General features: G+C 40.5%; 1 protein-coding gene across 3 annotated transcripts in view; it reads left to right on the top strand.

Annotated features, from left to right (window-relative positions):
* The window catches only part of CELF2 (CUGBP Elav-like family member 2), a 376,889-nt gene that overhangs the window by 302,111 nt on the left and 59,464 nt on the right, over positions 1-15,314 (top strand). For all 3 annotated transcript variants that reach the window (XM_083859037.1, XM_083859038.1, XM_083859039.1), the window contains one exon: positions 5,655-5,789. In XM_083859037.1, coding sequence (XP_083715163.1) covers positions 5,655-5,789 — 135 coding nt within the window. The remainder of the gene's footprint in view (positions 1-5,654; positions 5,790-15,314) is intronic.

Below are 15,314 nucleotides of genomic sequence, written 5' to 3'. Positions count from 1 at the left end.
ATGGGTGTGGAAGGGACACCTCCAGCACACCTGTCCCAGGTTGCTCAGAGCCCCATCCAACCTGGCCATGAGCACTTCCAGGGCTTGGGCATCCCCAGCTCCTCTGGGCAACTTGTTCCAGTGGTTCCTTCCCTGCCTACAGTGTGTCTAAGCCATTTCTCTGCTCATGCACATGAAGCAAATCTTGATCTCTTCCACCAAGCTTTGAACACCTAGAGTTGATGGGGCATGACTTGCCCTCAGATTTAATTAATTTGTCTAACATGGGGGATTTTGAAAAGCTTCTTACTGTTAAAAAACATAACATCTCTTGAAGATTTGCTGATGATGAATTTTGTTGTGTGTCCTGGTCTGATCACCTTTGTGCAGGTAGTTTTGGTCTGTCTAGAAAGTTTTGGTTAAGGATTTTCTGCCAAAAAAGCATGTTTTCAACTTTGAAGGTTCCACCATTACTAGATCCATCACTCATCATCTTTATCCTTTTAAGGACATTTTCCCTTTTTCAAACAAAGAGGGTTCCTCCAGTCTAATGCTGAAAAACTTTCAAACACCTGCTTGACTCTGAGTTGTCTGTGGCCATTGACATCCTACAATTTGCAAATGCTTAAGTGTCTTGGATCTGGATTTGAACACAGTCAATTCTTTCAGGCACATATCCTGCAGACAGTATGCTCTTAAATGGATCAAAACACCACCGCTTCAGGGAAAATGACAAAATTCTCTATTAAAAAAAAAAAAAAAAAGTAGGGAATGGGTAGCTGAGGAATCTTAAAATTTATTTTTATTGATTTTATTAGTGGAAAATTTTTAAATAATTTTGAAATTCTAAGTGGCACAACTTTACTGAATTGGAGGTAGTAATTAGATGCCATATGTTAGCACTAACACATAGAAAAGTTGATAATTAATGCAGGCAGCTCTGGATTCAGGTGTGACTTTGACAGATTGTATGCAAGGGGTTTTCACAGCCTTACAGCTAGGGATAAAAAGTCTGATTTCGCCCTTTCCCTTCTATGTGGGATTAAAAACAAAAAACCCTCCACACCATTTATACATAATTAACTATTTATCTGTTTGCTCAAAAGAGAAGGCAGGAGAAAATGCACTCTATCTGACTGAACTCAGAAATGTACAATAAAGGATCTTTCAGAATTTTGGGGGTTTAGAAGAGTGAAAAGGAAAGTTATGCCGAATCTTCAGGGAGATTTCCCACAATTATTATAGGGTTTAATTCTTTTGTAGCATTCAGAAAATAATCTCTACTCCTTTATCCTCCTGGGTTAGCCCAGGCAATCTAATACAGCCTGCAAGAAATGCTCATTACTGAAGCAAATTGAGTAAAGCTAAAAAATTAGACCCTTCAGGATGTTATCCTGCACACTGGATGTAGTGCTGTCAGAATTCAGGAAGCTCAGTTTGAAAGCTCCCCCAGCAGAGACAGATTTCATCTCTCATAACCTTTGATGGCTAAGGCAGAGTTCTGGGTTCAAACACGATGCCCAGACACGTGTGCTAGTGATGGCAGTGTCAGCCTTGATGGGGTTAGAAGAGCAACTCACCTCATTTTAAAACAGGTGTCTGCACCTTCTCATGCAGTGTTCCTGCATTCTGGCAAACCCCACCCCAAATCCAGCAGGCTTAGCACTGGATGTGTCACTCGAACTACCCTGGCAGCACAGCCAACCTGTGTTTGTAATGTGTTGGGATGGATTAAAGGTGAACCCCATAATGTGTTAATCAAGAAACTGCACAGTTTCACACTTTCCTTCCTGTAAATAGAACATCAGGCCTTGTTTACTGTGACCTTCTGGCTGCTTCTGCTCCATCAAGGAGCACTCAGCCATCCCATCCTACCTGCTGCTTCCAAACAGTTGTATCTTTTTCATTCCCCCAGAGTGGTGTAAAATAGCCAAAAAGTTCAACTTAAGCCCATGAGCAAGGTTCAGAAATAATGATGTCAAACACATGCTAAAAAAGCTTTGATTTTTTTGGATTTTGAATTGTTGAAACCTACCCTAAGGATGAGAGATAGAGTTATCAAGCAGCAGTGAAATGGTTTTGAGATACATGCACACAAGGCCCTTGCACACTGTTATCCTTTCCCCAGCCTTCTTTGCCTGCTCTCATTGCCCAAAGCACTCACAGCTCCCAGGCTTTGTCCAGTCCCTCAGAGCTCATTCATTCCTCCTGTCCCTGCAGCTGGAGCTCAGGACATCATGATGCCCAAGATCTGGGAGTTGGCTGGAAGGCAACAGCATCTGTCAATCTACTCAGTCAATATACAAAAATCTGTAATCTACTGTCAGTAGCAGGGGAGAGACTCCCATGACAAAAGCCATCCTGGGAGAGGTGAGATCTGTCGCTCTTTGGAGGAGCTGATCTCTTGGCATTGCCACCAGCCAGTTGAGCTGAGACCAAACCTGTAGGTCACTGAAGTTAGGCCAGATGGGTTTAGGCTGCCATCCTTTCCCTAAGAAGCAGCACCTGTCCCAGCCTCAGTGCTTTGCTGGGTCATGTCATGCTGGGCTCCTCATTTTAGAGTCTGTGGGAGAAATCCAACACAGGAAAATCTGCAGGCTTGGCATATCCAGAGGGAAATTTGCTAACCTCTAAATACATTTGACCCACACTTCTTGCACTCTGTTGTCTGATTCTCAGTCCTTGCCTGTGTGGCTGGTGAGAATTCATTTTAGAAAGAAAGAAGTGGCTGACCAAAAATGCAGAAATAACTTCTGAAAATCAGTCTTATTGAGGTGGAAAAGTATTCCTTTCTCTGTGTGGGAATATGTTGTTAAAAACTCTTTCAGCCTAATAATATCAGATGTTCTATCAGATGGAGTGAAAACATGTCATTTTGATCTTGACAATTGTCACTTTAAATGTTTTTTATGCTGGGCCCCTAGCCAGAAAAAGAATAGCAATTTTCTTAAGCTTCAACACTGATCAGCACTGACTAATGGCACTGAATGCAGAGCACGTCATCATATCAATATGTTTTCTGTACTCTGAGCATTCTTCATGAAATCTGCATTTTTAAGATGTACAGTACACAGGAGCTGGATGTTTAATTTACTATAAAATCACCCTCAAGCTGCAAACCTGCAAATCATGTTAGTTAAATGGCATATTTATAGGTTTACTAGCAAGAGCGAAGGAGGCCGATGGGGAGTTTGTCGCCTGCTACTCTTTGGAAAATTAAAACAAAGCCTTCTGTTCACATCTCGTTTCTTTTGAGTCTCCATGTGAATCTCTTTGGTTTGAGGCTTTGTCCTGGCACTGAAGCAGGACCCAAGGGACCTCCTTTGGGATGCTGTGGCAGGCATTTGTCCAACTTAGCCAGCAGCTATTTTTAAAAGAGGGTTGGAACCTAGTCACCCTTAGGGTAGACCTGTACACTGTATTTCAAGCTTAAGATCAACCCAAATTCAAACTGGCTGACACAGAGACACAAAATAAGAGGTTCATAACACAGAGCAGAAGGCAATGCTTGGAAATGTGCTTGGCACCAGTCTGTGGTGTGGAGAAATCCAGGCCTGGCAGCCCAGCTGGGTCTCTTGTCTCAAAACCTTTCCTGCACTATGGCCATAGTCTGTGGTTGTTGTCAAGGGGACAGGCTGGCCAGGGAACTTCCTCAGAAAGATTGCTCAAGGCAATATAGGAATTGTCTGCAGCCAGGTTACAGACATCCTTCCACCAGCAGAAGTGGCAGCCTGCACTCCTCTTGGAGTTGTGAGCAAGGCAATTTGGCTTTCCCACCCTTAAAATAATAATTAGCATCATCAAGGTCAGCTATATATTATGAATCAGATGTAAAGTTTCATAATAAGACATATATATGTGTGTGTGTGTGTGTATATAAATATCCCAACTTGCAGGTCTTATTTGCAATCAGGCATATTCAGCTCCTGATCTGTATATAACTGGGCTCATCCCATGCATTCATCATTTCTTAACCCTTTGTGGAGAGTTCACCTGCATGTGGAACCTCAGTATAAAGTGTGAATGAAAGTGTTCAGTCTTGAGGAATCTCTTCTGAAGAAAGCATCTTCCCCTGGGTGTTAAATTCACACCAATTTTCTTGCAAGCTTGTAGAGTGAGAAGCTGGGATTGCAGGGGCTGGTCTCTGTTTTGGGTTCTGAAAAATGCATGGGATTGGTGCTTGCTTGTATAAAAGCTACAAATACTTTTTAAAGTCAGCAATTTAAAGAGAAAATTACTTCAAACGCTTCTCGTGATCAATAAACATGAACTTCTTCTTGTTATTCTTGAAATTATTAAATGTACTGAAAGTGTTGAACTATAACACAAATAAAATCCTAGAAAAATTGGACCCATTTCCTTCTTCCTCAGCTGCAATTTTTTCCATGTGACAAACTCGTACTAACACAGGAGAAGAGTTAGAGAGCAAAGGAGGATTCTTTTTTTTTTTTTTTTTTTTTTTTTTTTTTTTTTTTTTTTTTTTTTGTAAATGCAGGAATGAAAATACTTCATTACAAAAATAATTTGCACAATAATGGAAATAAGTAAGTGCAGTGCAGACTCTCTGGAGTAAAGCTTTCCTTCCCTCTTTGCTTCCCCACAAACCCTGACAGTCTGCTCATTAACAGGGAATTGGATTTACATGCCATTTCCAGAGGAGAAGAAAGCAGCGGTGTATGTACTGTATAATAAGCACTTAGATTTTTGGTTTAATATAGATGGGTGGATGCGTTAACATTTTTAAGTTTTTCCAGAGTGAATTAAGTTTTGATGACCTCTTTCATTTTTGACAAGAGTTCCCAGTTTTAGACCTGCAAATTTGAGCTTGATTAATAGGACTGTGTGCATCCTGCTGCAGCAGTCCAGCTTGTGCTGGTGCTGGTGACAGTGCAGGCAGGAAATATTCTACCAATAATTCAGGTAAAGCACATTTTTCATGGTGGTTTTTTTGCAAACTCAGCATCATTACACATCAAAGGGCATTCCAGTGATGTCCTGAAATAAGTCTCGTGTCCTCCTGAAGGGGAGAGGGCTGTGCCACTGAAAAAAAAAAAAAAAAAACAAAAAAAAAAAAAGGCAGAAAAATTTAATGCATTCTTCTTCCAGAGCAGTCATTGCACATTTGCCTTCCCAGTGCTGTGCATTAAGTTGGCTGAAATTGAAAGCTCAGATAGGAGCTGCTCTCAAAACATTTCTCAGGAATGTTTTTCATTAGCTGGTATCATTACATGCACAATCCCTTCTTCACCCTCACCCCATCGTGATTTCTTTCACACATGAGGGGGATGAGGGAATTTATCTGAATTAGAATCCATGCAAAGATATCTTTAAAAGTGTCTCTAACAGAGGATGCTTTCCTTTTAGAAGCCTCGAAGGGGAGGTGTATGCAGAGTGACTAAGACAGCCAATTAATATGTTATATAAACAGCAAGCACCACTAGAAAAATGAGAGAGAGAGAAAAAAAAAAAGAAAAAAAAAAAAAAAAAAGAGATATTTGGGGTGGGGGGGGAAGGGGGAAAGGGAGGTTGTAAGTATAAAGTGTTTGCCTTAGGACTTGTCTTCAGTTACAGAGCCAGACTCACATGACTGGAGCTGGGTTTGATGTGGTAATGAAGCATTGATCACAGGAAAAAGATGAAATGGCCTTTGCTCATTCATTATTTTTATCTTCTAGCTGTGGAAGACAGAAAATTGTTCATAGGAATGGTTTCGAAGAAGTGTAATGAGAATGATATCAGGGTGATGTTTTCTCCGTTCGGCCAGATAGAAGAATGCCGAATCCTTCGGGGACCAGATGGGCTGAGCCGAGGTGAGTGTGCAGCCTGTAAAGTCTCTTTCCTTAAGTGCTAATTGGGAGCTTTATGTCACAGCCAAGGTAGGCAGAGCCACTGTCTGCAGCGAGAGGTTATGCTGTAATACGTCCCACGTGATGAAGGTATCCACATGAACTTTTCACAGTGACTGAAATTATCACCTTTTATTTCCAGTGTCAGAAAGGTCTCGGTGCCAACATATTAACTTGTGTTATCACCCTGTTTGTCAGCTGGAAAGGTTCCTTTGCACCCTGAGAAAACACCCTCAGTTTTCTGCTCTCACAAAATCAAAGTTGCTCCCCTGACCCCATTTCTGCTTTGTAGCACAAGGTCAAAAAAAAAAAAAAGAAAAAAAAATAAATAAAGGAGAGGACTGTAAATGACTGCTTGAAGGCATGAGGGGTGATGGGAACTGGCCCTCATTGTAGCATTATCTTCTCCATTCCTGTGTTTTCTGTAACTATATGCAAAACATAGGTCTGCTGCAACTGAGATACAAAGAGATTAGCTTGGACCTGAGAGCATTGCCTGGACAAAAGTTTGCAAAACGAGTTTTTAAATCTTGTGCCTCTACCACAACCCAAAAACCAGGGCAGAGGTGTAATGCATCACCATCAAGAGTGGTCAAGTGGTCAACCTGAACTTGGAAATGAAATGCTGCACAGATTTCAATAGCCAGGGATCCCTTTTGAGTGCAAAAGTAACTTTTAGGGAAAGGCCTTCTGAAAACCTATTGAACAGAAAGATAAATGTATATTGATGACATAGACTGAATAGTAACTCCATGGTATATGGACCTGAATTTATTCTCAGAGCATGAACCTTCTCAAAACATCAGTGCCAGGGGTTGGTGAATGGAAAAAGAAATAGGGATAGCCCCATCTCTCAGTGCAGGATCATGCTGTTGTACCTGCCACAGCCATTTAATAGCACAAGGAGTAAAGTAATTTTAATTGTGGAGCTGTGAAAAACAACACATCTATAGGAAAAACAAATACATAGAAAGTACACAGTTTATGCATTTTATTACATTTTCAAAAGACATAGAAAAAGGTAATAGCACCCACTTTGCATATAAATATGGGTATAGATTTAGACTTTTTTTTTTTTTTACTTTTAGACCTACTTGTTTCTAGTAGGCAATAGGACACACAGAATTTTGTGCAACAATTTGTTCATGGGGTTTTTTGTTTTGTGAGTGGCCCAGTTTCTATAAAACACCCATAAATTTCAGCAAAGGAAGTGCAGGTATTCCTGTATATCATGGCACTGCTTGAAAGCATGTGCTGTACTACTTCTGAAAAATAAGGACTTGTTGGAAAGCCACTCAGACAATAAATAGGGAGCACCAAGAATATTATGCACTTAGATTTATGCTTTGTGATCCCCAGATTTTTGGGGCTGGGATGCAGCAGTCCCTTCAGGCAAGGAGAGCCTCATGATGAAGATTAGGGCACAGGTCTAAAATTGCAGCTAAATAAGGAATGTTTGCTGATGCAGTCGAGTGTTGCCATTATCTTTCTAGACCCAACACTGAGGCAAAATAAGTATTTCTGATTTTCACTGATTTCATTGTGTGAGCAGCACAAGGAAGGGATGATGGAAGACACAAGTGGGAAAGGAGCTAATTAACTGCTGAAATAACAAGATCGGTGCATCAGATGTTTTGAGCCCCAAAAAAAGATTTAATTGACTTGTCAGCATCACCCAACAAAGAAACGGATCTTTCCTGGGGTCCATAAAAATCCCACTGCATACTTGCTTTAATTCAACAGACTCAGTATAGTAGGAGCATAGAAAAGCTAATTATGAAATCCAACAGAGTAAGTGAGGTTGGTGGGGTAGTTTTGTTCTGCTGTGAACAGCAATCTCACAACAATCAGGAGCTGAGATTCCTAAGCCGTGTGTCCAGTGTATCAGGCGGGGCAGTGTCGAGTGCTGGCCAGCACAGCTGTAGAGTTAATGTGCTGTTCTCTCCTGCTGGAGACTGAAGATCTCAGAGCAGGTAGGTCACACACCAGTAACCACAGCAGAGCTGCATCCTCTGTGCCACTCGGGTTCATTTCGGTCACAATCACGACTGATATTCTATCATGCCCTCATGCCTCATGCCTTGTTAAACTCGAATTGCTTTCTACACACCCATGTTCACACTTCAGAATGGGTTCAGCTGCGCCAACCAGGTTTTCAGGCAGATTTTTATCAGCTTCACAAAACCACCACTCCATGAGAGAAGGCAAAGTATGGGGAAAATGGCTGGTATTGCAGTTGAAATAAAAAGTGCTGAGGGACATCTGCAGAGGAGGGAGCTTGACTGAAAAAGCACAAGGTGAAAAACTGCTTCTGGAGGGAGAATTTACACTGTTAAATCTTTGTAAAGAGTTACAGTCCTTAATGAGTTTTAATTCATGTTACCTTTGCCAAGATGTTAATTCCCTTTGCCACAAACATTATTTGTTTTCTCAGCACCTGTCCAGATGTGCTTCCCTCTTAGACACAGAGAGGTGAATGAAAAATAGTCACTGTCTGAGGAAAACACTGACCTTGCCATGCCAGAGCCTTCAGGAGCTCAGTTCAGTGCTCAGAGCAGTGAGATAGAAAGGTGGTCCAGTAAATTGTGTTTGGTATCTCTTTTCAATTGCATAACAAGTACATCTCATGGTATCTCAGATGGAAAAAATCTTGAACAGTATCTTCCTTGGTATTTATGCCACCTTTTGAGCTTTCTAAAGAGTTCAGGGAAATAACTTGTGTTACCAGCAGATAGTTGCAAGGAATAGCTCCAGGTTACACTGCTCAGTAGAAAAGTTTTGGTTTGGACTGGGTTTGGTTTTTTTTACTTAGTAAAGACTAAAAAGGTTTCAGTTGACTTTTATGTTACCCCGTGTCTACACTACATCAGCAGCTTTAGCACTAGGAGGGCAACAGTCTGCTGTCAACTCATAGGCAGGATTTAGGGTTGTACTGTACCACATGGGCTCCAGTAGCAAGGAGAAATCCTGTGGCATCAAGGGAAAATGTAACACTTTGTGATGAGTGTGATAAGTGCTGAGATAAAGGGAGAGAGGGAAAGAGATGGAACTGGTTGTTTCTATTGTAGTTCCTAACCAAGAGTTGACAGAACTTTTAACAAAGTCACACCCATTGCTGTCACTACTGATAATGGACCACCACCTTTTCCAATTCAAATTCCTGTCAGCTGTTTGAAACTCACCTCTAAAACGAGACTAAAGTAATGATACAGAGCTCCAGTGGTGGAGCAGTGTGTTTTAAAAAAACTGAGAGTTTTTTTAGCTTGAGTCATGTTTTCCCCCATTGTTACTCACTCCTGCATCTAAGAAATAACCATTGTTTATACCTGTAACTTGCTATATTTCGATCAGCTACAAGAATAGGCAGCAACCAAAAAACATTGCCTTCCAAAGGCTCTGGGATAGTCCCTGTGAAATTAGCTGGCTGGCAGTGAGTAATTCCTGGCTGTGAAAGGTATTAAAAAATAAAAATACCCTGTTGGCTGTAGAGATAAAGAAACCAGGGACCCAACAGCCACAGTGGCTGGCGGCCCCTTGAGCAGGGTTCACAGGACTATCTAAAGAAGCTTGCCACTGCCTGTACGATACTCATTATTCAGAGAGAAGGATTCAGCCTGCAGGGTTGTTTAATCCAGCACTTTTTCTGAAGAGCTAAGTATGCTTTACAAAAATTCATGATTGTGATATCATGGGCTAAGCTTCATTATCATGAAAAAGTAGAAGTGAACTGCTTCAGATGATTAAGATTTTTAAATCACTTATTGTAAACGGCTTAAGGAAACTTTCAGACCTCCTGACTCCCAGCACTATGTAATGTCTACATGGCCACAGATGCCAACACAGACAGGCAGGCTGTCTGTTTGCACACACACTGGACTGTGCAAAAATAGACAGAAATACCCAAGTTTGATTTGTAGCTGTGCCACTGATGTGCTGTATTGACCGTAGGTGAGTTGGTTGCTCATCATCTCTGTTATCCTGTTGCTTAAAATAAGGGTAGCGATGCTCCTCTGCCTTTGTAAAATGCTTTTTTTAGATCAGTGGATCAATATCTCTGTATCACTCTAGGAATTATTACCATCCGTAATGATGATAAAAAAAATCCTCTTATCCTTATCACAGGAGCACCACATAGCAAATTATTCTGCTGTATTGCTAAGTGCAGATTTGTATGTCAGATACCAGAAAGAAGTCAACTGGGTTAATAGCATGCACTGAAAAAACCTGCTAATAACATGTAGAGAGAGTTGGATATACCATGAAAATTGTGCAAAACCTCAAAATGCATTTTTCTACATCTTCTGGGCTCCTAATTGTATGATTTTTTAACAAAACATCACCAGGCACATGGGACAAGTGAACATTTCTGCAGACATTGATTACAAGGATTGTTTTTCTCATTCTTTCTTTGCTTTAAGAGCCGGTTAGAAATGGAATAGCGAGTTACACCATGGTGAGGCAATTTAATTTCTTGAAAATCCATTCAGAACTTTCAGATTCAAGGGTTTTCTTGATGAATTAGTAAAAGAAAATTAGTATTTGCAACACAATTAATTGCAGGGAAGGATAGGTGAGGAGACTTCTATGCTGGGGTTTTCTTTCCTCTGGATATTTACTGCTCCTTTCTGAGCTAAAGTAACATGAGGTGCCAGTTGTGGGAACACCCTAGATTAGGCATCACCTGCATTGTGTATCAGTAAGTGGTGGGAAGCAAGGGCAGTGGAAGTGCTGTGTTTTCAATAGCTCTTCAGAAGCACCTCCATGCCTTATTCCTTTTGCTGCAATGTGGTAACATTTTCATTTTTTCCAATCATTATGGCACATTTAATTTTGTTTTCCCTTGATGAAACTCTTTTGCAGCTGGGAGGGAAGAAACACATCCAACTGACCAATGCCTCTCCTGGCCTTTGGCCAGTAGCTACATCTCAGATTTCCATTACTGCAGTTTTGCAGCAATCCCTCCCAAGAGGCAATCCTGAAATAAAATAATTTGCAAGAGGCTTTATTCCAACAAGAGGATCATTGAAGCACAGTTAGAGAATGTGGTCTTTGGTACCCATTTAATTCTGGGTTTGTGTAAATTCCACTTACTGAAGTCTGTACTTTGCAGGGTGGGTAATTGAATGTCCAATTAGAAATGCTTCGAGGGAATCATGAACTTCAGGAAATTTAAAATCTACAACCTGTCATCTGGTCAATAGTCAAGTCAGTAGAGCTGAAGAGCTGAGACATGGATGTGCCTCTTGTTACCTTTGTGTGCCTGATATGCATAAACTGAAGAGCTTCACTGTGGCTTTTTTGAATTAATTTCTTTAGACTGAATTGTTGCACTTGGTCTCAGCCCTGTCGTTGTGTGTCTTAGGTAATACTTAACAACCAAATATCACTACGGTAAACAAGTTGCTGTACAATTTAGTTTGTAGATGAAATGTATTTTAGCCACCAAGACAGATTTTTGTGTGATGTCTTCATTAGAAAGCTGTTTTCCAGGATGTTCCTTCCTTCAGACTGGGCTGTATTAGCACAGGAAAGGAAAAGTCTATTTAGCAATCTCAGCTAGAAACATTTTAACCCAACTAGAGCTTATTTTTAACACACTTCAATTTCCATAGCTTTTTATTCAAGCCTTATCTTTTCTTTAAATAGAAGCTTTCATCTCAGAGGATCCCAACTACTCCTTGCAGGAGTATTTGGCAGCTTTTCACTTTTGTTTCTTCACAGAAATTGAAGAAAAACTTGTTTACAGTGTACTGGGAAGCTGTGGTGCAACCATTACAGCACCAGCTGTGCAGCCACAGCTTTTGCTTGGGTGGCTTTTAAAATCTCTGAAGTCTTCTTCTATGTCAAAACCAATGTCTCTGTATTTTGCTTATCCCTTTAGCTTTACATTAAAACCCTGGTAGACCATGGTGGTTTCCTGAGGGAGGTTTCTTGCGTAGGTATGAACCTTACCTGAGACTTCCATACGTAAAAATGTTCTACTTCACTTTGAGCTCGCAGGTATTGATGTTGTGTTAGGCTGTGCAAAAACTGCTGACTGAATGTTTCTCAGCAGTCTAGGAAAGCCTGAGATGCAAAGAATCACACAAAGCAGGAGCTGAAATGGGGCAAAGCTGAGTTTTTTTAAATATTTCAATTATTCAGCCACTCAAGCAGCAAGCCCTAGGTTTGGGATGTCCAGGGTCAAGGAGGAAGCCTATCGAATTTCACAGATTTTTTTAAAAAATCTCTTTTAGTTTGTAGTGGGAGAAGAGTAAGGAGCAATGCTGTGAGTTTAGATGTTCTCTCAGCCAATATGGTAGATGTGATAATGTGCTCCAAAATTTCTCCCATGCCAGGGCTGGGAGTCTTACTCCAATTCTGCCTGCAGAAGGAAATTACTTCCAGCAGCCTTTCTCCAGTCACTCATTTATCTGCTGTAGGGGGTAAGAAGGCAGCCTTGGAGAACAGCTAAAATCCTTAGATCTTCTTTCTCGCTCCTTTTTTCTTTCTGTCAGTGATCCCTGACATTTTGAAACCAGAGCTGATAAATAAGTGTGAGGTGTCTTGCAGGTTGGCTGTTTTTACAAAACAATCTATTTTTTGAGTAGCTAGGTAGCTGGCTGTACAAAATGAAGTTATTTCAAGGTATTAGCTATAGAAATATCCCCCCTCCATATTTTCCCTCCCAGAGAGCTCCACAGCTCCGGTAAGAAGGGAATAATTGAATATCAGGACTTGGTGGGGTAGAAGAGAAATAGTTTGCTTGTAGCTATGGGTCTGGAAGACCTCAGTCTGTGGCATGCCAATCAATGCCATGTTTCATAGGATGAGGTAAGAGGCCATGAAAATCTTTCTTGCTTCCTTGCACTACGAGGCATGAAATCTCATTAGTCCTGTCCTCTTATAATTGTGATTTATGGTCCTAAAGCTGGCAGTGTGTTCCCAAAAGACCACCTGCACCCATGTGATATAGTGTGTGAGAGTGTGCTGGGAAGGGTTTTCCTACCCCTTCAGAAACATAAAGAAATGAAATCCAGTGTCCTTGGATACCAACTTCTGATTAAATTTTAGGTGCCCAACAAAACCATCCTCCTCAAGTGCACATGTGCCCCATAGAGGAAAATCAAGATCCTGCAATTGACCATGGCAATAAATACAAGCATTTCAGAAGAACAGCTTTTCTGAACACAAAAAGTATAGATGCAAAGTGATTGAGTTAAATAGACCAAATCCTATGACATAGGCTTAGCTCCCCTCCACTGTGGCAGTCTGGTCATGAAGGAAAGGATTCCATAGTTCTCACATAATAAAATATATAGGATCCCATATTCCACGCATAATAAAATATATATGCACACATAATAAATATACAAATGTTGTGTGTGAGTGTCCAGGTTTGATAGCTGAAAAATAACCTTTGAATATGAATACATGTAACAATGTCTGGAAGGATGGTTAAATTAACAAATGTTTAATTTGGGCACTTAATGGCAACCTCTTAAAGTCTGGGTTTTCAAATAATTTAGAAGTAACATTGTCTACTGAATTTTTGCCATGTTATTGAGGTAAATTGGGAATTTTCTGTGGGAATGGCCACTGTCCATCGGTGGGAAATAGCCTGCTGAATGGAGATAACAAGGGGACTTAACCTTGTAGCCTCTGGCTGGCAAACCCTAATTAAAATGCAGCCCCATCCTCTCTGTGGAATGCTGCTTCCAAATGCTCATATTCAAGCTGCGTAACTTCATTCATCAGGCATTCCCCTTGCCCAAAGAACAAGTTTCTTTCAAATTGGTACAGAGATCTGCTACGAAGGTCTTTTTGCTCCATGACAAAGGCAACGAGACCCATGCAAATGTTTTTGGGCTGAGGAGTGAGGAGGAGGAAGGCTTTGCAGTGGTGTTGGGCACTGAAGGCACTCAACAGCTGAGCCCTGTGGTTAAAAAGAGAGAAAGCTTAAGGGAGGGAAGGGGGAGTGTGCTTTATCTTGAGAGGAATGCAGCCGTATTTCTCTGCTGGTTCTCTGCTAATTGCAACATCTCTCAGTAAGTTACTTACAACAGAACTGCTGGGGAGAAATTGTGATAAATGCATAAACTGTGTCTTACTGATTTTTTTTTGTTGACATTTTACATGATTCTCATGCATTTGAAACCTCCATTCAGTAACTGTCACTCTAGTACACACTCCTGGATAGTGAGAGCCAAACAAGTGAATTAAGCAGTTTCTTGACCATTATCAGCAATGTTATTCAAGGCTCTGTATGGGGTTCCTTGCCTGCCCTCCAGTATATCTCTATTTGTACTCATCCCCCACTGAATTTGCAAGACAAGGAAAGAATAATGCTAATAACAGAAATGGTATTAAGAGAGATTACTTTGAGACTGACGGTAAATTTGGGCCTCTTTAATTTTAGTGCACCAATATGGAATCTAGGAGAAGTACTGTAGACTATTTACCCTTCTACTGCACATTTTGTCTGGATTGCTGTACAGAAAGCTGGTTTGTTACATCATATTCTTTGACAGAAATTTGTTGCTGAACAAGACTAGTATAGCATTATGTAGTGTGGCTAAACAGTAGTGAGACATCATCAGCTGTTTTTGTTACCTAAGAAATACAGAGAGTCACAATGCTGTGGTGAAGTTTGGGTAAAAAAATTCTGATTTCTGATTTTATGATGCTTATCAGCCAGAGCTACGTAAGCCAGCTTAGGTTCTCTTGAATCAAGGGCCTTTACATTAAAGAGGAAAAAAAAAATACCGCATGATGCAAAAATGCATTGACTTTATTTTCATGACTAGATGTAGTGCTTTTGGGTAATGATCAGGCATTGCTTTCTCTTACTGTTGTTTGATTAAAATGTGAATACAGTCTTGACTTGATAATCTTACCAGGTACACACAGAGCTACAAAGAAAAGGTATTCTATGCCTCAAATTGATTTGCATAAACCAAACAATCTGTTGCTTGCTGGATTGCAAAATGGTTTATTTTGCCCATTGGCCACAGGGGCAACAATATTGTATTTTTGATGCCAGAATGTAGCTTTCATGCATTAGCTCTAAAATGACAATATGCTTTAGCCTCTCAGTGCTTAGATCTGCTTCATTTGGAAATCTTTTAAGTAGTAATAATAATAATGTTTTGAGGAAATTGAGTGGAACACTAAATTATTCTCTGAAACCTAAGTTCAAACTGTGCAAGGCTAAGGGAGCTGAAAATCAATGCACTTTTAAAGTCATTAGAGATCACAAGTGAAATAAGTCTGTGTTGCTTTAGCTAAGCTTTTAGTGTGCCATGGTATTATTACAAAATCAGCCTGAATCTGCATTAATTTCACAGTCTTTTTCTTTAAGATGCCCAAGGGTGCATGAAGAATAAAATGTAAATCTCAGGAGGCAATGTTTTTATTAGCCAAAAGGGCAGTGAGTCATGCACTGAAAACGTTGACCTGCACCATGCCTAGTGTAGGTATGGCTGACAATAGTAAAAGAGTGGAAAAATA

This window comes from Zosterops lateralis (assembly GCF_965231275.1).
Source record: "Zosterops lateralis genome assembly, chromosome: 4".
Lineage (NCBI taxonomy): Eukaryota > Metazoa > Chordata > Aves > Passeriformes > Zosteropidae > Zosterops > Zosterops lateralis.
This window is presented reverse-complemented; position numbering and strand designations above follow the sequence as displayed.